At 41.5% G+C, this 24,431-nt stretch overlaps 1 protein-coding gene across 2 annotated transcripts in view; it reads right to left on the reverse strand.

Annotated features, from left to right (window-relative positions):
* Positions 1-13,667: 13,667 nt before the first annotated feature.
* Rnf34 (ring finger protein 34) overlaps positions 13,668-24,431 on the reverse strand; it is a 28,058-nt gene continuing 17,294 nt past the window's right edge. Inside the window, exons 2-6 of one of the 2 annotated variants that reach the window (XM_050146620.1) lie at positions 22,105-22,323; positions 19,458-19,865; positions 16,451-16,573; positions 16,015-16,216; positions 13,668-14,645 (exon numbers count right to left, since the gene is read on the reverse strand). In XM_050146620.1, the coding sequence (XP_050002577.1) occupies positions 14,455-14,645; positions 16,015-16,216; positions 16,451-16,573; positions 19,458-19,865; positions 22,105-22,323 (1,143 nt within the window). In that variant the 3' untranslated portion in view covers positions 13,668-14,454. The remainder of the gene's footprint in view (positions 14,646-16,014; positions 16,217-16,450; positions 16,574-19,457; positions 19,866-22,104; positions 22,324-24,431) is intronic. The other variant, XM_050146621.1, reaches the window with a different exon arrangement.

Genomic DNA, 24,431 nt, shown 5'->3' on the forward strand with positions numbered 1-24,431 from the left:
AAAATATTTTATTTATTTATTTATTATGTATACAGTGTTCTATCTGCGTGTATGCCTGCAGGCCAGAAGAGGGCACCAGACCCCATTACAGATGGTTGTGAGCCACCATGTGGTTGCTGGGAATTGAACTCAGGACCTTTGGAAGAGCAGGCAATTCTCTTAACCACTGAGCCATCTCTCCAGCCCTGCCCTCTCCTTTTTTAAAATTTTTTATGATTTATTTATCTTTATGTGCATTGGTGTGAAGGTGTCAGATCCCCTGGAGCTGGATTTTCAGACATAAGCTGCCATGTGGGTGCTGGGAATTGAACCCTGGTCCTCTGGAAGAGCAGTCAGTGCTCTTAACCGCTGAGCCATTTCGCCAACCCCCATAGACTGTATTTCTGTCTGTGTTGCCATGTCTTGTATGTGCCCCTTATGAACTTCCTATTAAGGAGCCTGTTAGAAGTGAAATCTCTACAGATAGTTCACTGTTTATGTTTGTCAAATGCTGCAGAATTCTCATTCCTTCCATTGTTCTTTGGCTAGAGTTGGTCCTGAAAGATTTGGACCTTTGTTACACTTACAGTAAGGTGGACAGTAGTAAGGCCACTTGAAAAAAAAAATAACCCCATAAGTAAAAGAGAGAAAGTCACTCTTCCTCAAGAAATGGATACCCTCACCTCACTAAAATGCATTTTGACTCAGTTGCATTATGTTCTGTTAGGACTCCCATTCCATAGTTTACCGGTCTTTACATCCATATCCACACCAGCTGGGGTGGGAAGTTTAGACAGTGTGGGATCATTCTGTGCCTAGGGTGCTCAGAAGGTAATTCCTCCTTGCTGTGAAGGTTTGGTAGCAGGGACTGTGCCACTAACAGGGAAAGAACGGTGCTGATGTGAGTGAGCCTTGAGATTTAAGGGTTGTAGAGCTGCTGGCATCTGGTTCTAAGCACTTATAATAATATATCTTTCCTATGTTCTGGTTGTTACGGATGTGCAGTGCAGTTCAGGAATGTGTGGGAGTGTATGTGTAGATCCTGCTACGTTTTAATTTTCTATAATAACACACTGAGATCATCTTTTTATCTCAGTACACATTTCTCTCTTTCTTGAGAATGTATCATAGCCCAAAATACCCAGAAGATGGAGGCAGTAATGATCTAAATTTCAGTGCTTTACTACACTGCATGTTCAAGGCCATTCCGGGGCACACGAGAACCTATCACAAAACAAAAAGTTAAGCCATGTCTCTATACCTAATCTCTTCTTGTTTCATACTGACCTCCTATTAGTGTAACTGAATTCATGATAAATTAAGTGCCACATGATGCCCATGATCATCTGACTGGAGGATCTGGCACCCAGTTGTCATCCTAGACATATATATCAGGTGCTCAGGCAGATCTGGCCTTTCTCTGGTCCATACCCCCTTGGGCAATCCCTAGACCTGATCTCTTGTCCAGGTTTTATATCTACATGCTGCTAAATAGTGGGCACGTGCTGCCATTTGTGTTAAGATTATGTCTGTATACAACATAAGGATTCATTGCTGTTCTATCCTCATGTTACTGTGACTCCACTTGTTTTAAGTTGGTAATATTGACCTTATGATCTTGTACATTTTGGTCACTAATTAAGCCATAATGTATTGTGAGTACACTTCTTATTCTGCATGACTTTTTTTTAATTTTAAATGGATATTTTATTTTTTTTCCACTTTATTTATTTATTTATTAAAGATTTCCGCCTCCTCCCCACCACCGCCTCCCATATCCCTCCCCCTCCCCTAATCAAGTCCCCCTCCCTCGTCAGCCCAAAGAGCAATCAGGGTTCCCTGCCCTGTGGGAAGTCCAAGGACCACCCACCTCCATCCAGGTCTAGTAAGGTGAGCATCCAAACTGCCTAGGCTCCCACAAAACCAGTACGTGCAGTAGGATCAAAAACCCATTGCCATTGTTCTTGAGTTCTCAGTAGTCCTCCTTGTCCACTATGTTCAGCGAGACCGGTTTTATCCCATGCTTTTTCAGACCCAGGCCAGCTGGCCTTGGTGAGTTCCCGATAGAACATCCCCATTGTCTCAGTGTGTGGGTGCACCCCTCGCGGTCCTGAGTTCCTTGCTTGTGCTCTCTCTCCTTCTGCTCCTGATTTGGACCTTGAGATTTCAGTCCGGTGCTCCTATGTGGGTCTCTGTCTCTGTCTCCTTTCATCGCCTGATGAAGGTTAATATTCAGGAGGATGCCTATATGTTTTTCTTTGGGTTCTCCTTCTTAATTAGCTTCTCTACGATCACGAATTATAGGCTCAATGTCCTTTATTTTTGGCTCGAAGCCAAATATGAGTGAGTACATCCCATGTTCCTCTTTGTGGGTCTGGCTTACTTCACTCAGGATAGTGTTTTCTATTTCCATCCATTTGTATTCTGCATGACTTTTGCTAATTAATAATTGTCTTTCTGGTTTTATTTAGCTCTAAAGCAAACTGTACAGCAAAACTGAATATTCCCTTACAAACTTAACTAGTCACACATCCAGTTGTTTCTACAGGACAGTACTTTCATACCTGGCCTCTTTTTTTTTTTTCTTCTTCCCTTCCTTTTCCCTTCTCTTCTGTCAGAATTCGTGTTCCCATCTGAATTTGCTGTCTTTACTGCTACACTGCTGCTATTTAGGGACCTCACCTACCACCATCTTGTTCTTGTTTTCGATGTCTTCCTTCCTGGGTTCCATATTGTCCTTGTCAGCCTCTTGTTGGGTGAAGTACATGAAACATTTTGTGTGTATTCACTATTAGTTGATTGTTAGTTGAGTATAAACCCCTACTTTGTAAGCCATGTTGTTTCAGAAAATGAAAGATTTTCTCCCCTGGCTTCCAACTTCCAGATGTAGGAAGTGAAAATAAATTTAGTATTTTATCCATTAATGATCTTTCCTCCCAGTTTTGTAGAAGTTGTCTTTGTCTCTAATTGTGTGTGTGTGTGTGTGTGTGTGTGTGTGTGAGAGAGAGAGAGAGAGAGAGAGAGAGAGAGAGAGAGAGAGAGAGAGAGAGAGAGAAAACGTTGGGTCCCCTTGAGCTGTGGAGGTGAGTCACCAGGGCCGATGTAAAAACAGTACACACACATACACACTCTTAATTGCTGAGCCTTCTCTCCTCCAACACTTCAATTATTTGTGTGTGTATGTATGTGTGACATCAGGGAAAGTTATTAAATCTAGCATCATGAAGACTTTTCTCCTGTTTTTGCGTATGCTACATGATGGTGGTAGATTCATTTTCATTCTTTTGCACGTAGGCACATAATTTTCCCAGCACCATTTGTTGAAAAGACTATTTCCTCATTGAAATGTACTTGATGCGCTTGTCAAAAATCATTTGAGGACCCACAAAATGGCACATACTGCAAGCCTGGGGACTCATTTGATCCTCAGGCTCCATATGCTAGGACCAGAGAACTGATTCTCACAAGTGCACCACACACAGAGACACTTTTTAAAATATTTAAACTAATTTAACCTGCCAGAAGTGGTGGTGCACACCTTTAATTCTAGCACTTCTGAATTTGAGGCTATGCGGTCTATAGTGTTTCAGGATTGCCAGGGCTTTGTAGAGAGATCGTGTCTCCAATAAAATAATAATTATAATTCCATTACATGACTTATAATTATGTGATAATTATATATTTTACATGTTGTATATTAATATAAAATTGTTATTATGTGAGATTAACTTAACCACTTAACAGAATTTTTTGCCCTGATCCCCTATTCTCTTGGTTGAATCTTGGGGTTGGTATCACAATTTGGGATCTTCTAACTTTTCAGACTACTTGGAGTCCATTGCTAATTTTTGCAAAACCACTGGGATTTCACTTCATTGACAGTGGTAATATCCTAATATTTTAAGTTGTTTATAACTTTTTAAATTTATTTTGGTAGGTTTTTTTTATCATTTTCAATAGACAAGTCTTATTCTTCCTTTTAGGTAGGTGCTATTATTTTAGAAATGGAACTGGGTTTTGTGAATTTATTTTCTTTTCTTTTGGATTTTCAAGACAGGGTTTCTCTGTGTAGCTTTGGAGCGTGTCCTGGAACTAGCTCTGAAGACTTTGAACTCACAGAGATCCGCCTGCCTGTGCCTACCAAGTACTGGGATTAAAGGTGTGAGCCACCACCATACCACTCAAATTAGAATTTTCTCACCCAAATGTTTTTCTGACTTTCCTAAAATATTTTAAATAAAAAAAGGGTTTTTTTATTGTTTTGATAGTTGGACTCTTTTTTTTTTTTTAATATTTATTATGTGTACAGCATTCCTTCCATGTGTGCCCGCAGGCCAGTAGGGGGTGCCAGGTTTCATTACAGATGGCTGTAAGCCACCATGTGGTTGCTGGGAATTGAACTCAGGACCTCTGGAAGAGCAGTCAGTGCTCTTAACCTCTGAGCCATCTCTCCAGCCCAAGTTGGACTCTTTAAATACTTCACTTTCCCGAATTTTACTTTTTTAAAATAAACTTCATGTTTATTAAAAACTGTACCTTTTTTTTTCTGTTAACCTTTTCATTCTTTACTGTTTAAAAAAAAATAATAGCCAAGTAAAACCGTCTTTAATTTATTGTGAGTAGGGTTTCTCTTCCAATTTCATATTTTGAATTCTTTGTTAGGTTTATTTGTTGTATACATGTATGTTATGTGCATCGTGTGTATGCCTAATGCCTGAAGAAGTTAAAAAAAATCCTTTGAAAGTGGTGTTGTAGATGGCTGTGTGTTCTTGGCACTTAACCTTGGTCCTCTTAACCACTGAGCCATCGCCACAGCCCCCATTTTATAATGTAAACATTTCAGATATATAAAAGAATAGCAAACAGTATGGTGAACATACCTGTTTGTATTAGTCATTTATAAGTGAGACCTCGTAGATGTTTCCCTAGGATGAGATTCCTATTTACAGCCCGCCAGTGGTGGCACAAGCCTTTAATCCCAGCACTTGGGAGGCAGAGGCAGAGGCAGGCGGATCTCTGAGTTCGAGACCAGCCTGGTCTACAAAGCTAGTTCCAGGACAGGCTCCAAAACCACAGAGAAACCCTGTCTCAAAAAAAAAGAAAGAAAAAGAATCCTATTTACATTACTGTAATAGTGCTGCTGTCACACCTACATTAAGGATTGAAAAGAACCAGAGTACTTTTTTTTTTTTAAAGACATTTATTATGTGTTCTGCCTCCATGTTGCTTGCATGCCAGAAGAGGGCAGCATAGATGGTTGTGAGCTATAATGTGGTTTCCGGGGAATTGAACTCAGGTCCTCTGGAAGAGCAGTCAGTGCTCTGAACCATCTCTCCAGGCCGCCCCTCCCCCCCAGTACCTTTTACTCTCCAGTGAGACTGCAGATGAGAAAACGGACAAAAAAGATGTTTCTAACTATAACCTCTCTGTCTTTCCAAGAGCCCGTTACTCTTTCTAATTTTCCCTTCAGATGTTCCCCTAAGATGCAGAGGTTATTGCGGGGGGGGGGGGGGATTCTGTAAGTTTTTTCATTTTTCACTGCGACATAAGAGGCCCCATGTTGACTAGCCCCTTTCCCCTTATCAATGATCCTTGATAAGGAATCAGGAATAAATCACTTGCTTATCACATAACAAGGCCCTGCCTGGATTCTATCCCAAGACCACAAACACAGAATTCCACAGTTGCTTTTAGAAGACAAGAGAAACTTACAACCATTGGCTTCTAAAACGTCTTCTATTCCTTATATTACATGAAGTTCATGGTATTATTTGGCTTGTTCTCCATCCAATTTTTTGTTTCCTGTGAATTCCAGGTTAAGGTCATAAATTTGATTAAGTTAAACCTTTTTTGGTTAAAAAAAATTCCCTGTAATAATTGCACTTTGTCTCCCTGCTATGAAAAAACAATTGTGATGGTCTCTGGGTGAGTTCAATGGCATGGAAATGGTTACAGAGTAAATCTACAGGACAGAATGGCTCCCTCTTGTTTCCCTACCATCCTAGGAACCTTTTGAGGTTGTACATAGACCCTTCCAACAAAATTCTCCTTTTAACAAAGCTGTTATGTTCATTTCTATCTCTGGAGCATATCTCATTGCCCTCAAGCTCCTGCACTGCTGTCTCACTCTGTCACCAACTCTGGGGGAGGAGGGATTCTCTGAAACAATCTTTCACATCTAGATAGTGGAGCCTGACAGCCCTGTCTCTTGACACCTCAAAGCAGTTCTCACCCAGAGGACTTTGCTATCCAGCTGGCACACTGCTATGACTTGAGGCCATTAGGTGCACATGCTTGTCTTGGCACTTACCTTTCTACACCAGTGTGACTAGCATTTCAGATGCCTCCTTTTCCAAGTTGACTTTGAGCAGGCAGCATTGGCCTTTTTGGTGAATCACTTTCAGCTCTTAATTTAAACAGCACCTGGAGGTTAAAGACTCCTATCTAGGAAACTGGAAGGGAAGGATCTTTCTATGCGAGTTTCTTGATCCTTTTTTTTTGAATATTTTATATATTTATTTATTATGCATACAATATTCTGTCTGTGTGTATGTATGTCTGCAGGCCAGAAGAGGGCACCAGACCTCATTACAGATGGTTGTGAGCTACCATGTGGTTGCCGGGAATTGAACTCAGGACCTTTGGAAGAGCAGGCAATGCTCTTAACCACTGAGCCATTTCTCCAGTCCCTCTTGATCCTTCTTGTGCATTAAACTTCTTTACAGTCTGGTATCTCACACAGACAGGCAGTACGCTGCTGGTAGATGATACCTAACAGCCTATAGCCATCCAGCTTTGATTGAAAGTAACGAGGATAAATTAATACCATAAAGACCCTGTTCACTATGGGGCTTCATGACCTAGCGAGAAAACAAATGTAACAGTATGGAAAATGTGCTTTTATACCAGCAAAACCCCTATCCTCTATAAAGTGAATCAAACTCTGAACTGCAAGGGAATGACTTTTTAAAATAATTGTGAATGTGCATCATCCTTAGCATCTTTGCTTTTATATAAGCAGATTAACAGAGCCAGGTATGGGAGTGCACATCTTTAATACCAGTATTGGTAGGCAAAGGCAGATCTTGTGATTTTTGAGGCCAGCCTGGTCTACAAAGCCAGTTCTAGACCAGCCAGGGCTATGTAATAGAAAAATAGCAAGCAGTAATATATTGGAAAGATTTCATGCTTTGGAAGCATCTTTTTATTAGGGTCCTCATAGTTCTGCCCCCTCCAGCCTAACTATCCCACCTTCAGAAGTCAGTGGCTCAGCACATGACTCAGCTTCCTGTGACTGCCTAGTGAAAGAACTTGGATTCCTACTACATTTGTAAAATTGGGTTATCCTCATATATTTTTGAATTGTGCATCCAAGAATTAGTGAGCATCTATGTTCAGGGCTTTGGGTTGGCATGAGATTCCTATTTGCACAATTGACAATGGTCAGTGCCTGCATTGATTACTGTCACTTTGACAGTGCATCATATCAGCTGGCCCTCTGTTTTACTCAAAAGTCTTAACAGTGATGGCCAAGGAAAGGCTTCAAAATAAATACCCCTGACAGGAAGCTAGCCATCATTTTCTCATCCATTTGATCCACCCAGAAGTCATTTATCTTGCTTGGTCTCATTTGGACACTGATTAACATGTAAGCCAGTTTTTTTTTTTTTTGTAAAGTCTTTCTTCATTCAGTCTTGGTTTTTGGCACAGGCTTCATTGAAATATTCCCATATTAGGCTGGGGGATCCCACAAACTACTTGTAGGGTATGTCACCCATTACTAGGGTGTCAGTAGACTGCTCCCAAAATGACCTGAAGGACCTCACTGATTCAGCCATATCAAGTAGGATATTTATCTGAACAGTGAACAGATAAGGGGACAATACTTATGCAGACCTAATGGTGTATTCCCATCAGACAAAGGCCTCAACACATTGTGACCCTTTAAGAGACATTGGTCTTGTATGTAACTATATACAGGAAGAGGCAGCCCTGTGGTCCAAGTGGTTTCTGATTTTGGGGAGGGGGGGTAGTGTTCCAAAAAGAACCTTCACATGCCTAGCAAAACACTCTAAGACACTTTTCAAGCATACATTTTTAAGCTTTGTAATTGTCGGTGAAATCACCCCCATTTGGGGGACATCAAGGAGTTGACTGTGTTAGCGAGCTGTGTTCTATCTCTACTACTGGATCCCTGAATTTATATAGGGCCTTGGTCTGTGTCTTCTGTCCCTTTATATGATTCTTCTTCTCTGCAGACTGCAATAAGGTCACTGACCAGTGCCTGTCCTTCTTCAAACGCTGTGGAAATATTTGTCATATTGACCTGAGGTACTGCAAGCAAGTCACCAAGGAAGGCTGTGAGCAGTTCATAGCCGAAATGTCTGTGAGTGTTCAATTTGGGCAAGTTGAAGAGAAACTTCTTCAAAAACTAAGTTAGTTCCAGGACAAGCATGTAAATATGGAGGGTTGGGGAAATACAGCCGGGGAGGGGAAAAGACTACAAACACAAGTGGGCTTATAATCCCTTTGGAATTCGGAACAAAAGATCACAGGACACAGTTCTGTTTCACAAGTCTTGCCAAGGGAGAAGCCGTTCAACTACCCATTTGGGGACGAGTGAGCCAGATGTTTGCCTCTGCTCTTTCTGCACCGTGACTGCACTGCTCTCTGGACCATTTCTAAAGCGGCCTTTAGAAGACATTCCAGCTGGAAAGGAAGATGAGCTTTGGAGAAATTCTCTTAGAAGCCTGAGCTTAGTGCTTTTGTTGATAGCTTTGTTTGGGGCACCCTGTTCCTTGAAATGCCAAGGCTTCTGGTATCAACATAAAGTGGACCACACGCACCATCCACAGACATCTTGACACGTTTTGTTTAGTTGGTTTTGTTACATCTTACATTATGCAGAACTATTTTTGTATAAATTGTTTAAAAATTATTTATGTAAGATTTGAATGCATACCAGTGTTTTTATTGTTTAGATAGCCAACTTTCCTTCAGGTAGGGAGAACTTAACCTGTACTTCATCAACATAAAGAGCCCATCTACAGATATGCCCAGGTGTGACGGGGCTACGACCTTCCACTTAAAAGCATGTTTAACTGGATGTTGAGAGCCTATTTTGTATGTCAAAAAGTTACACAAGCATGTTGTGGATAAGTGTATAGTCCAGGTAAAACACTTTGCCAAGTTTCAATGGAGAGTTTACCTTTTCCTAAAAATTTAACAATTCAGATTTCAGCCTTTACACTCAGGAGGGTTTTGCTCCAAGCATGAGCTCTTGTATTCTATCTCCATAGATCTCATTTATACCAGGAATCAAGTGCCCATAGCCTTCCTTTCCTTTGAAGTGTTGGTTCTCACTGAAGTTGGTAACCAGGTTATTTTCTAGTTGTCAATTCTGCATCCGTAAGTGCCATTGTTGTATGGTGGTGTTTCCTAGACTTTCCCTGATGCAGTTTTACCTTTGTTGGATTTGTATAATAAACAATTGTTTAAAAAAAATCCACTCTTGGTGTTTGAGAGTTTCTGTTTTTATGAGAGGGCTAAAAAAAATCTACTTTGAATGGCCAGGGTAAATAGACCCCAAACTAATTTCTCCGTCATCTGAGAAATGCAACACATGAGATTTGTTTCTGACCAATAAAGGTAATGGGGAGACAACTATGCTGCAGTTTTGGCCACTTGTGGATATTAGGAGTAATGACTCATGTGTCTGAATGTCTCCTACCACACCTGTACAGAAAGTAATTTCCATGCATGGCCGCTGTCTCTCTTACTCTTCTATTGCTGTGATAAAATACTGTGACCAAGGCAACTGATGAGAAGCTGAATTGAGCTTATGATCAGAGGGTTAGAATTTATGGTGATGAGCCATAGAGGTAAGTGGCTAAGGCAGAAGCTGAGAGCTCTTACCTTGATCAATCCACAAGTGGGAGGCAGAGGCAACTGGGAATGAATCTTTTGTTCATCTCCAGTAAGATCACACCTCCTAATCCTTCCCAAACAGTTCCAAAGCTATTTAACATTCTTTCCTGGAACATTCCCCACCCCCAACCTTCCTGAAAAAGGTTGCATTCTGCAGTTCTGACTTGATGTTCATGTATAGAAATGAAAAGGTGGGTAAAATAAAGACCTTGGCACTGCAAGCCCTTCCTGCCAATGCCCTGGTTTTAAAAGAACTCATCTAAAACATCTGCCTCTTACTTAAATCCAAACACCTTTTTTTGTGACAAATTCTAGCAACACTGGCTTTTACGTTTTAACTCAGGGGAATAACACAGAATTAAGACTTGTTAACACTGTTGTTTACTTGTGAAAAGGTAGTTTGACTTCACTGGCCTTGAAGGTATGTTACATAAATTTAAAGGCCATTTCTGTGGTAATTTTAGTTCTTTGAACCTCCCTGTTGAACCTCCAAGTAAAACAGCTGCATCCTGATGTTAGAAAAGCCATCTTCATAAGGTGGTGTCGGCAAACGCCTTTAATCCCAGGACTCCAAAGTGAGTTCCAGGAAGGCCAGAGTTACGCAGAGAAATCCTGTCTTTAAACAAACCAAAAAATGAAAGAGAAAGGAAGAAAGAAAAAGCCATCTTCCATGCTTTTGTACCCTGTAAAGGTTTGTCACTCATTGGTTTAATAAAATGCTGATTGGCCAGTAGAGTAGAATTCTGGAAACAGGAACGGTAGAGAGTCAACAGCCAGACACAGGAAACAAAATGAGAATGAGAAAAGGTACCAAGTCACATAGCTAAACAGATAAGAATTATGGACTAATTTAAGTTGTAGAACTACTTAATAAGCCTGAGCTAATAGGCCAAACAGTTTATAATTAATATAAGTCTCTGTTTCTTTGGGACTAAAATGGCTGTGGGACAGAAACTTCTATCAAAAAAATGGCGCTCAACATTCAGCAACTATATCCACATAAAAACTAAGAGAGCTTGGGAAGGGATTTTAGACACAAAAGAACAGTTAAGCACGGCTTCTTGGTAGCTGCATTTACATGGATGGGCTCTGCTAGAGGCAAGCAGAGGCGCAGCTCCTTTAAGAGCGGCTTCCAGATTCAGTTTTAGTGGCAAAAACTTTAGAGCTCTTTTGAGAGGTCCTGCCACCACACACTTAAATGGTGTTTATGTGCAGTCAGCAGCATGCTGCTTAGTGGTGGCATGGACATGGCTCCTGCCAAAACCTCTGCCATGAAGCTAGACTATCAGAAAGCTAAGGAATGTGGCAGAGTAAACTGCCAACACCACAGCTTTAATCCTAGCCATGCTGTTTACCAGATTAAAGACTCAGAAAAAGAGCTATAAAGAAATTCAGATGGGTTAAAAACACACACACCTCTAAATGGTTTACAGTGTGTTTAAAAACATACAGTGTGTAAAAAACATTTGTCCTTAAAGACAAATAGAGTAGCTGGGCGTGGTGGTGCACACCTTTAATCCCAGCACTTGGGAGGCAGAGGCAGGCGGATCTGAGTTTGAGGCCAGCCTGATCTATAGACTGAATTCTAGGGGACATCCAGGGGTACACAGAGAAACTGTCTTCAAAAACCAAAAAATTAAAAATGCCACGTAAAGATGGAAAATATGGGGCTAGAAAGATGGCTCAGTGGTTAAGAGCACTGGTTGCTCTTCCAAAGGTTCTGAGTTCAGAAAAAAAGTTAAACAAGATTAGATTCAAAGTTCTTGTTGAAAAGAAACAGATTTGTCACACATATTGGTTTAATAAAATACTGATTGGTCAATAGCCAGGCGGGAAGTATAGCTGGGGCGGTGGAGCAACCAGACTAGGAGAATTATGGGAAGAGGAAAACCAGACACAGAGGACGCAAGATGAGGGTGCCTTAATGAAAAAAGGTACCAAGCCAGGGCTGGAGAGATGGCTCAGAGGGTAAGAACACTGGTTGCTCTTCCAGAGGTCCCGAGTTCAATTCCCAGCAACCACATGATGGCTCACAACCATCTGTAATGAGATCTGGTGCTTTCCTTGCCAGCAGTACATTGTATGCTTAATAAAGAAATCTTCAAAAAAAAAAAAAAAAAGGTACCAAGCCATATGGTTAAACATAGACAAGAATTAGGGTTAATTTAAGTTGTAAGAGCTAGTTAATAATAGGCCTGAGCTAATAGGCCAAGCAGTTTATAATTAGTATAAGCCTCTGTGTGTTCACTCTCTGTGTGACTGAAAGGGTACAGGACAGGGCAGGACAGAAACTTCTGTCTATACATCTTTCCCTCTAAGAACTGCTTTCATAGTTATTCCCTCCCCCACCCCCATACAGTTCTTGCTAAGAATCTGACTTTACACCACATGCACATAGCAGAGCAACATGATACAGTTCCAGACTAGTACACAGGTCACAGTCAACATCCCCCAAGGAGTACTGAACCATCAAGGAAGATTATATCCCAGTCTCTAGATTTTTGTTGTTACATTTATTTATATATATGATATGCATGCACCCTGGCTCACATGTGAAGGAAGTAGATTCTCTCACCATGAAACTTGAACTCTGGTCATAAGGGTCATGCCAAGTGCCTTTACCTACTGAGCCATTTCAACAGCCCTCTATAGTTTTAGAGAAGCTTTAGATGAAGCCAGTGTAAACCATATGCTGTAAACAGGTGATCCACAGCTGTTAAAGTAATACAAGGACCTTGTGAATATACTTGCTATGGTCAATCTGAACTGGTAGACCAGAAAGTGAGGACCCTGATGTTTGTGGAAGATACCATGGTGCCTCAAATGACATTCTTTGCTACTGTGAAGACAAGAATAAGGAGATTTCATTCTATGCTGCTGTGAACCTTTAGCACTTTATCCATTCGCAGTATGTTATGGGCATAGCATGCCAGTTAAAATATGCAGCTTCCAGAAGAAATGTTTACCCTCTGCCCCCCCCCCAAAAAAAAAAAAAGAAAAGAAAAACCAAAGTAAGCAGTCATCCCTGGTGTTCACCATGGACTGGCTCCAAGACCCCTGTCCCACAGATGGGAAAATCCACACATGCTTAATGCTTAAGTCATGTGCATAGTATAGTATTAAATACCTTGTGCACATAATCCTGTGCATTTCACATCATACCCAGATGATTTACAATACCTCATTCAATGTAAAGTAAGGTAAACTGACAGTTCTCAACTCAACCAAAAGCAAACCCTGACTTAAGCTGGCCCTAGAAAATCCTTTCTGCATAAGCTATTGATCTCAAGTTCTCATTTGCTATGTGGACTCTTTAAAAGGCTGAAAAAGGAAACCTTAGTGTTAGAGTTAGATTGGAAATCTGTTGTCTGTCCCTTTCCCCATCCCAGTGCTGTGAGGTAACATGGGGCTTACTGATAACAGTATTATCTCTAGCCATGGCTACGCCCTCGGTACTATATATATATATATATACTCCTTAGCTGAGATTTTAGACAAAGCTATTAACTTCTCAAAGACTGGCTTCTCCATCCATGTGTGCCAGTATCTATTTTAGACTGATGGTAGGGACTGAGAAAACCATAAAGCATCTAGAACAATACCTTGTCACAGTAAACATGACTATGGTAAGTAAGCAGCAAAGATGTCTCTGAAGGCGTCCACATCTCTTCTGAAGAGAGGTGCTAAACCAAGATGCTGATGTCTGTTCATGCTATTTGCAAATAAATTTGAAACTTAGGGAGACAATATAAACTACAGCAGCTTTTTAATCTAATTTTATTCCTGAAGTTGAAATTACTAGCAGGTAGCACTAAAAATACACCTTCACTATACAAAACAGTGTAAACTGATTACATGTTAATAAAGAATTTAGCACACACACATACACACACTTCTAAGATAAGAAGCTAGATGCAGCCCTTGCTATTAAAAGCTGTACCTGAACAAAAATGGACATATTTATCTGAGGTCCTGGCAGTTGACTAAAGAATGTCAATTGTCTCCCAATTATGTTTAAATGCAGAGATAGCAACAATGTGGAAACTTACATTCATCAAATATCAATTGTCTCCCAATTATGTTTAAATGCAGAGATAGCAACAATGTGGAAACTTACATTCATCAAATATTAGCATTTAAAATATACATGACTAATAAGCGAACATTCAGAGCAGCCACTGCTCAGTGTAGTCCACACTAGCCCACTTGTGAACAATGAGTTCATTTCTAAAAGAACATAAGTTTCAAACACAGGATAAAGGGGAAATTAAGAGACAGGCCTCCATAGAGCAAGAGCAAATACCCACACTGACAGTCTGACCTCAGCAACTAGTGCCCAGGGGAAACAAGTGATAAAACCCAGCAGAAAGCTGGGAAAGCCATGTGTCCACGGGCATAGGCCTGTCTTAGGATGAACTTTCTGTCCCCAGTCGGTAATGAAAATAATTTTTAAAAATAGTCTCTGCCTTGGAACAGTAAATTTCCAGTCCTTTATGCACTCAGATGTTTGGGATAGAATCACGGGCATCACTGCTAGGGACCTCAATCTCATGACTTGAAAACATGCACAGCACGCACCACATACTGCCGACAGATGGGACACTCACTCATGCGCTTGCCACACTTGGTGCAGGTGACCATGTGCCCACATTCCAGCAGGACACAGTCAATGACTGCATCCATGCAGATTCGACACAGGCTGTCGTCTTCCTCATCCTGAAGCTGCATCCGCTCACCGTCTGAAAAGAATAGAGAGCTAGGGCTCTGGAAGTGGCCAATGGCCTTGTTCCCCTACCCACGGTCAAGCAGCCAAGTTCTGAGCAACGACCACAGGCCCAGTACCACCCCAGTGCTATACAGAAAGTAGTCCCTTAACCTCCCTACACTTCTTATACTAGACGTGATATGTATCTCAGATTTCTGGAAGAAATATGTGGCTTAGGACCAGCTAAAACGTGTTCCATAAATATTGGCTACTCATTAGGAAAAAGAAATAGGGGCTAGGGATGTAGCTCAGTTGGTAGAGTACCTGCCAGCTTGTGTGAAGTCTTAGGTTTGATTGCTAGCACTGTATAAGCCATGCACAACAGTATATGCTTGTAATCCTAGCACTTGGGAAGGTAGAGGCAAGAGGATCAGAAGTTCAAGGTCCTCTTTAACTACAGAGTGAATTTGAGACCAGCCTGAGTTAAAGGAGACCTTGTCTCAAGTGAAAAAACAAAACAAACAAAAGCAACCTATCAACTCATATCCCTCAATAGGCCATTCAGTAGTCAGGCTACAAGTAGAAGTTTAGCTGGATGTTTCAGCTGTATGGCCATGAAGATGGGACAGTTGCATTTCAGTAAAAGGAACTTTATTCCACAAATAATAAGAAAAACTAGATTCAACAAATGATTGTCTAGCTTACATGGTAACAGTTGTCTCAAAGCCCATGTAATGTAGGACTATTTAGCAGCTCAATAAACTGGCTTACATAACTAACCCAGGGACTAAAAAGATACATTTGTCTAAAATACCAATCGATTTATTCATTTAATTTTAGGTGTTATAGGTGTTTTGCCTGCATTTATGTCTGCGTATCACTTAAATGCCTGGTTCCCATAGAAACCAAAGAGGAACAGGGTCCCCTAAATTGAAATAACAGAGTTGGGAGTCTCTATGTAGGCACGGAGAATTGACCTGAGTACTCTAGAACAGCCAGCAGTTTTTAACTACTAAGCCATCTCCCTAACCCCAAATCTTTTTTTTTAATGGTTTCTGTTTTAATAATTTAATTATTAATTTTTTGTATGCTGGTGTTGTGGCAGGCATGCATGTCTGTGTTACAGATAGTGGTGAGTTGCATGTGAGTGTGGGAACTGAACGCAGGTCTTCAGGAAGAGCAGCCAGTGCTCTCAACCACTGAGTCATTTCTCCATCCAAGTGATTTTTATTTTCGAGATAGGGTCTGACAGCTAGGTACCCCCCTGGTTTAGCTTCCTGAGTACTGGGATCACAGGCATGCACTGCCATGCTAGCTAAATCTGACTTAACTATGGCAACAAACAACCCAGTTTTTAAAGCCCAAGAAAGAATACCCAGGATAAAAAGGAAAATTAAACCTACATGACTTTTGGTTTTCTTCATTCTCTTTGTACAACCGGTTGACTTTTTCTACCAGCTCCCATTTTTCACAACAGCCAGAATAGTTGACAAAGTTCCGAGCCAGGATCTCCTTCAGCTGGCGCACACTCATCCCTTCTACCTCTTCAAGGCTTGACAGGTCGGACAGCGAGGCTCTCACTTTCTTCTTAGAGAGTCCTGGGTTCTGAAATCAGAACATCTGTTACCTTTGTCTCCACATGTCCAGATGCCTCTCCTATTTTGGTCCAAATGGCTCTGGATGCTCTCCCCAGACTCCTCAGTTCCCTGAGGTGATGTGATATAATGTTCTACAGCTGAACTAGAAAAAAATGGCCTGTGCTGATCTAGAGGAAGTCTAGCATCTTCCCTTTCTGCCAATGCATTTATCAGGAAATGCAGTTTTAAAAAAGAGTTTTACCTGTTCCTCCAAGTTTTCTTCTTCTTGTTCATCATCATCATCATCTTCTTCATTGTCATCATCTTCATCATCATCATCATCATCATCATCATCTGTGTTGGCTGAAGCTATTTCACTTTGTACCTATATGCATGACAAATCCAACTGATTACTAATCAGGCTTCTCTAATTTTTACTTCTCTCTAGAGAAAAACTATCCACTGATCCTCCTCAAGATTACCTTAGAGCCAGGTCAGCAGAGCAAGCAGAACATTCCTTTAATCCCAGCACTCGGGAGGCAGAGGCAGGCAAATCTCTGTGAGTTCAGTGCCAGCCTGGTCTACAGAGTTAGTTTCAGGACAACCAGGACTGTTACACAAAGAAACCCTGTCTCGAAAAACCAAAAAAAAAAAGAAACCATGTCTCAAAAAACAAAACAAAAATCCTGATAAACCGGCTAGTGGTGACACACAACTTTAATCCTAGCACTTAGAAGGCAGAGGCAGAGGCAGAGGCAGGTGGATCTCTGAGTTCAAGGCTAGCCTAATCTACAAAATGAGTCCAAGACAGCCAGGGTTACACAGAGAAACCCTGTCTCAGAAAAAAAAATCTCAATAATCAACAGTTTTCCTTAGAAAAACAAAAATTCTTTCTATTTTGTATTATATACTTTCTTTCATATATTCTCCTTTGGGGCTGGAGAGATACAGATTTTTTTTTAAAGGGAAAGTCTAGCCTGTGCTAGAATTAACTCATTTCCTTCCTGCCTCCACATTCCAAATGATGGAACTGTAGATGTATACCATCACTGTTTGACCACAGCATATAATAGCTAGGTTGGTTCCAATATCACATATTTCACCCTACAGGCACTACATTACAGCACTGTGCCACCTACCTCTCCCCCAAATGGGGTCATAGATCCCAAAAGTGGTACAAGTCAGATATATCTTCATATAATTATGCAAGTTCTCATTTGAGAAAACCATAAAACTTTGGTCCTTGTCTTACAAAGTTATGAATTTTTGGATAACAGCTAAATCAATCTTCCGGTCTCTGTCCTTTAAGTTGTTTTAGCTTTTGGTTTTCAGATGGGGTTTCCCTAGGTAGCTCTGGCTGTCCTGGATCTCACTCTGTAGACCAGGCTGGCCTTGAAATCACAGAGATAAGTTGTGTTATAATACTTTAACTAGGGAAAGATGTGTTACATTTGTTTATGCTGGTTTTTTTTGTTTGTTTGTTTTGTTTTTCAAAACGGGGTTTCTGCCGGGCGGTAATGGCACAGGCCTTTAATCCCAGCACTTGGGAGGCAGAGGCAGTCTTTTTTTTTTCTTTTTCGAGACAGGGTTTTTCTGTAGCTTTGGAGCCTGTCCTGGAACTAGCTCCTGTAGACCAGGCTGGCCTCGAACTCACAGAAATTCACTTGCCTCTGCCTCCAGTGTGCTGGGATTAAAAGCATGCGCCACTATCGCCTGGCTTACTTTGACTGTCTAAGGCACCTGATTGGTCTAATAAAAAGCTGAATGGCCAGTAGGAAGGCAGCAGAAGGATAGAGAGATTTAGTAGGAGGAAGAACCTGGGCTTGAGAAGAGAATGAGGGAGCCGCCAGGGGCAAACCAGGCAGACTCTGAGGAGGACATACAGGATGAAAGAAAGCTTTTTAGCCCTGAGGCAAAACATAGATGAAGAGAAACAGGTTAAGTTAAGTTATAAGAGCTAGTGGGACAAGCACAAGATAAGCCTGAGCATTTCAGACTCATTTATATACAATAAACCGTGAGTTGCAGCCTTGCATGTTATCCAACTATGATGCTCAAGAACATTAGGATAGTATTCTTTTTATTTTTTTTTAATTTTATTTATGTTTTATGTATGAGTGCTCTGCATGACAGATGAGGGCATCATATCCTATTATAGATGGTTGTAAACCACAATGTGGTTGCTGGGAATTGAACTCAGGACCTCTGGAAGAGCAGCCAGTGCTCTTAATTGCTGAGCCATTTCTCCAGCCTAAGATAGTATTCTAATTATACTAAATAAGTACATTTATTTTTGTTATTTAAATTAGGTAATTTTGTAATAGGAGATATAGCATAGTTAAGAGTACTTGCTTAGACTGTGTAATGGTGGTACAGGTCTTTGATCCCAGCATTAAAGAAGCAGAGGCAGGTGGATCTCTGTGAGTTCAAAGCCAGCCTGGTCTACAGAGTGAGTTCTAGGACAGCCTGGGCTACAGAGAGAAACCCTGTCTGGAAAAATTAACAAGAGTGCTTCCTTAGTACAAATAAACTCTTGGGTCCGATCCCCAGCACGACCTAACTCAGGTTATAATGATGCACATTTTTGACCCAAGCACTCAAGGGGTTGGAGCTGGGAAAACCAGAAGTTCAAAGGGCTGGGTTGGGGAATAAAGCTCAGATAATTAAAATGATTGCTGTTCAAGGACCCGAGTTGGGGTTCCCAGCACTCACACAAAGGCAAGGTGAAGAGCACATGTTTCGATGCCAGCACTAGAGACAGTGATGGAAGCTTTCCTGAGGCTTTGTGGCCAGACTGCTAGCGGGATCAGTGACTCCAGGTCAGGAAGGGCCCAATCTCACAGATTAAGGTAGAGAACAACTGAGCAAGCAAGACTACATACACATACACACATGAACAGGTCCTCCTCAGCCACAGAGGGAGCTTGAGGCAAACCTGAGGTAGAGACTTTGTCTCAAAATAAGTAAATAAGAGCAAGTCAGAACAATTTCCCTTCATCAAGGTCAATGATTATTAACTATTGGTTGTTTCTATAGTCACTGACACTTTAGTTACTACTCCAATAGTTAACTATACAAATTCTATAACTATACAAGACAGGAAACTGAGGACAAGAAACTCATGAGCTACGATTACACATCACGCACTGCAGCCCTGGGGATGGAATCTCTGCCCTTCATCTAAAGTCACCCAGCACTGTTGATCCCTATCACATATGGGCAAGAGTGAACACACCAGGCTCTCGGGGTCATCAATGACACCATCCTACCTGTGCCAGAACTTCTGATCTGAAGGTCCCATCTCTGTCCATGAGCTCACCCTGGAAGGAGGACACAGTAGCAGAGGGGGCTGTATAATTTGAAAAAAATGATTGTGTAAAAAAACTAGAAGTCTGGGACCGTGAGGAATTCAGGCTGCTTGAGTCCAGGTCACCCCCTGAAGCTAGTCCACGATGGCACAGTACTAGATCTACCAAGTCTTCCTTCTCCCGACAAGTGTCAGTCGGTATGTTTCGGAGGAGGAGATACTGCCGTAGGTCCTTCACTTTCAGCCGCATCAACTGAGGGCGCTGGAAGGCTGTCTCCTGCAGTAGCTGACAAGTAGAACATCTGCGGAGGTTTCCGTGGGAAACTGAGCAAAAGGAGCAGAAGTCCTTCTTGCAGTCACAGCAGACATGCTGAAGACAGAACAGACAACACCATCACACATAAGCCATTGTGAAAACACCCTCTTCTTAGGCTTGTCTTTAAACTGAAACCTGGTTCATGTGCAGTCCCGACCACACCAGCCTATTTTCACAAAACCAGTTACCACTAGGGCAACTTAGAGCCACAAAACTTCAAATACAGCACTTTAAGAAAAATAAACACTCTTGTGTTAATGAATTAAAACATTTCCACCCCTTGGCACAAACATGTAATTAGCAGAACTGAGCTGAGTTGAACCACATGGAACAGAAAGCACAGCCACAAAGCTCTTTTCCTGGTCTTTTCCTATGTGGATAATTTCCTCAGCAAAGAGGAGGAAAAAAGCTTAATAGAAAAAGAAAGGAAACTGACCTCTCCAACAAGGACACAGAAGATGCCACTAGTACAGAAATCTGTAGCAACGTGACCCTAATTACAGTCTAAGCCATCTTAGAAGAGGGCCTTCGAGAGGACACTCAGATGTGTCCACTCCTGCTCAGTGTATGGCTCCCACAAGCCAACACTCTCCTTTATGTACTTCAAGGGATTATACACATCAGACTGCATGACCCGTGAAAGTAAAAGTTGTAACCTAAGTGCTTTATGTAAAATCTCCAGCCACTCCCACCCCTAAAACAGGTTCTTTCGCTATACTCAAACTGGCCTAGGACACTCTACTCTAAGTAGCCTCACCTGGCCTTGAATTTACAGCAATGACCCTATCTTAGCCTCTTCAGTTTACAGAGATTACAGGTAAGTTTCAATAACACCCAGCTTCCTTATTTAAAAGTTAAGAATACTGGAGCTAGCGATGACTCAGGGCTTAAAAAGCATTGCTTGTCTAGAAGATCCAAGTTTAGTTCTCAGCACCCATGTCTGATAGCTCACAAATGCTACTGTAGCTCCAGTTCCAGGGTATCTCATGCTCTCTGGCCTCCTCAGGCATCCACATACATGCAGTATCCACTCACAAAGTCACAAACACATAACCATAACAAAGAGGAAGGAAGAAAGCAAACAAAAAAGAAACAAAGTAACAAAGATGGTCAGGGAACTCATGCATGGTTCAAAGGTTAAGAGTTCTTCCTGCAGCCCTGCAGAGGTGTCACAAGTCTTTAATCCCAGCACTGAAAGAGAGACAGGCAGATCTCTGTGAGTTTGAGGCCAGCCTGGACTAGAGTGAGTTCCATGACAAGTTCCAAAGCTACACACAGAAACCCTGCTTCAACAGAGTTCTTCCTGCTCTTCTAAAAGGCCTGTATTTGGCTCCCAGCATCCATATTGGGCAGCCTTTTAAGCCCAGCACTCCAGAGGCAGAGGCAGGCAGATCTCTGTGAGTTTGGGACCAGCCTGGTCTACAGATCAAGTTCCAGGACAGGCTCCAAAGCTACAGAGAAACCCTATCTCAAAAAAAAAAAAAAAAAAAAAGAATATTGTCAGGCGCTGGAGAGATGGCCCAGTAGTTAAGAACATTGTCCGATATTCCAGAGAACCCAGATTCAATTCCCAGCACCTACATGGCAGCTCACAACTGTCTGTGACTCCAGTTCCAGAGATCCAACACTCTCACACAGACATACATGAAGGCAAAAACACCAATGCATATGGAATAAAAATAAACTTAAAAAAAGGGGTAAAAAGAACATGATCAGAGTTTTTCCTATTGGGTTGCCTTGTCCAGCTTTGATGAGGGTATGTGCCTAGTCTTATTGTAACTTGTTGTGTTGTGTTTGGTTGATACCCCCTGGGAGTCAGTCAGTCCTGATCTTTTCTGAAGGGAAAGGGAGGAGGAGTGGATCTGGGAGAAAGGGAGGTGTGGGGGAGGAACAGGGAAAGAGGGAGGGAAAACTGTGGTCAGGATACAAGAGAAGAATAGAGACAATAGCTAGATAGACAAGGAGAAAGGGACAAAGAGACAGACAGACAGACAGACAAACAGTGTGGGGGGGGGGTAAGGAGCCAGGAAGAATGTCTCATGCTGTAATCTAATACTTGGCAGAAGCAGAAGGACAGCTGGGCATTTAAATGAGTATCATCAGGAACGAAGTAAAGATCCACACACCAAAGGCAAACCAGCAAAAACTGATCAGAAAATATGAGAACTAGAATCTTACTGCATATATTTCCAAATGGATTATCTATTCAACATAACTTACACCCAAGAATTATGATCTGTGTCTTGTTTATTTCCCCATGTGTTATTTGTAAGCAACATTTCATCCAACTCACCTTCTTTCTAAAGACTGAAAATGAAAGCCCACACGCTTTGCAAACTATATTGGGCCCTTCAGTAGCTGCTGGTGGGTAGGTGGGAAAGTCAGAGCTTGGTGTAAATCTGAATGGGCCGGTGCTTCCTGGAAATCCCGCCTGCTGACCTCTGACAGCTCCAGTTCCCATGACTTCATTTAGCAGCCCACAGCATGAAGCCCACATAGAAGTAGCACCCGCCTGAAAAAAACCACAAATGCATAGTTTAAAACCAAGCAGAGGGGGCTGGAGAGATGGCTCAGTGGTTAAGAGCATTGCCTGCTCTTCCAAAGGTCCTGAGTTCAATTCCCAGCAACCACATGGTGGCTCACAACCATCTGTAATGAGGTCTAGTGCCCTCTTCTGGCCTGCAGACATACACACAGAAAGAATATTGTATACATAACAAATAAATAAATATTAAAAAAAAAAAAAAAAAAAAAAACCAAGCAGAGGAGCTGGAGAGATGGGTCAAAGGTTAAGGACACTGGCTGCTGCTCTTCCAGAGGACCCAGGTTTGAGTCCCAGTACCCACATGTTGGCTCGTACTATCTATAATTCTGGTCCCAGAGGATCTGATGCTCTCTTCTGGCTTTGTAGGGCACCAGCCACACACGAGGTACACAGATATATATGCAAGCACAACATCCAAACGCCTTTAATCCCAGCACTCAGGAGGCAATGGCAGGTGGATGTCTGTGAGTTCGAGGCCAGCCTGGTCTACACAGTGAGTGCCAGGACAGGATCCAAAACTACACAAAGAAACCCTGCTTTGAAAAAGAAAAGAAAAATAAATAAATAGATAAGATAAGCCAGAAGTGATGGTACATGCCTTTAATTCCAGCACTCAGAAGGCAGAAGCAGGCAGATCTCTGAGTTAGAGGCCAGCCTGGTCCAGGAAGTGAATTACAGGACAAAGACAAAGACCCTGTCTCAAAAGTTAATAAATAAAATAAAGCCAAGTGAATGTGGGCTGCCGCTTTTCAGAGGTAAGTTTGCCTTAAGTAACCTTGAGATTACAAGGTAACTGTCTCCAATCTATCATCCCCAACACAGTGCTAAATAAGCTTCAAATTCAGGAGCGGGTAGGGGTAAATATTCCAAATAGCACTTTATTTCCAAGCATCCCTAAGAAGAGACATTCACGTTACCAAAACTGCAAGTCATTGTGAAAGACAATTTTCTGATATTTCCAAACCAAAAAAAAAAAAAAAAAATGCATGACAAAAAGAAAAAAAAAAAGTTGAAGCCAGGCAGTAGAGGTGTATGCCTTTAATCCCAGCACTCTGGAGGCAGAGGCAGGTGGGTCTACACAGTGATTTCCAGGACAGTCTGGCTACAAAGAGAAACTCAGCCTCGAAGGAAAAAAAGGAAGGAAGGAAGGAAGGAAGGAAGGAAGGAAGGAAGGAAGGAAGGAAGGAAGGAAAGAAGGGAGGGAAAAGAAAACCTGAAACAGTGTCTAGAGGCCCAGGACTCAGATTTGCAATCCTCCCCACCTCAGGTTTCTATATGCCTCTACACTGACTCTATGTCAGTCAAGTATGTCCTATATAATGTTGGAGACATGCTAATCCCCTGTAAATGTCAGCTTTTATATGAAATTTAAAGTCCTACAGTGTCTGAGTAGGACACTTGGAACATGTACTTGATACTACAGGCCTATTTCTCCACCTATTATTTAACAGAAAGATAAGATATAAAACCAGACTCTCACTAACCCTACTGTCTCACTGTTTATTGAGTATAATATGCTAGTTTTTTTATTGCTAAACAGCACAGGGAAGGAGGTTGGAGGTTAAGAACACTAGCTGTTCTTCCTGAGTTCAATTCCCAGCAACCACATGGTGGTGGCTCACAACCATCTGTAATGAGATCTGGTGCTCTCTTTTGGCCTGCAGGCATACATGCAGGCAGAACACCATATACGTAATAAATAAATATATCTTTAAAAAAACAAAAACAAAAACTAAAGAATGTAACTCAGTGTCCAGAGTACACTCAGCATGCATGAAGTCCTGGGTTCCATCTTAAGCATGACAAAAAGCAATCAAATGCCAAATAAAGCTCTCTAGGGGTTTTGTTTTTGTTTATTTTTTTTTAATAGGGTCCCTTAATGTAGTTCTAGCTGTCTTGCTTGGAACTTGCTATGGAGACCAGGCCTTAAACTCCCAGAAATCTACTGGAGAGCTGGGATTAAAAGTACGCACCACCACACACACCAGATTTTAAAGTATCTCATGCATTTATCTTCCTTTTTGAATTCTACTTTATTTCTCATATTCTTTTTTTTTTTTTTTTTTTTTTTTTTT

Source organism: Alexandromys fortis, unplaced genomic scaffold (assembly GCF_014885135.2).
Source record: "Alexandromys fortis isolate MF-2015 unplaced genomic scaffold, M_Fortis_MF-2015_v1.1 scaffold_56, whole genome shotgun sequence".
Classification (NCBI taxonomy): Eukaryota; Metazoa; Chordata; class Mammalia; order Rodentia; family Cricetidae; genus Alexandromys; species Alexandromys fortis.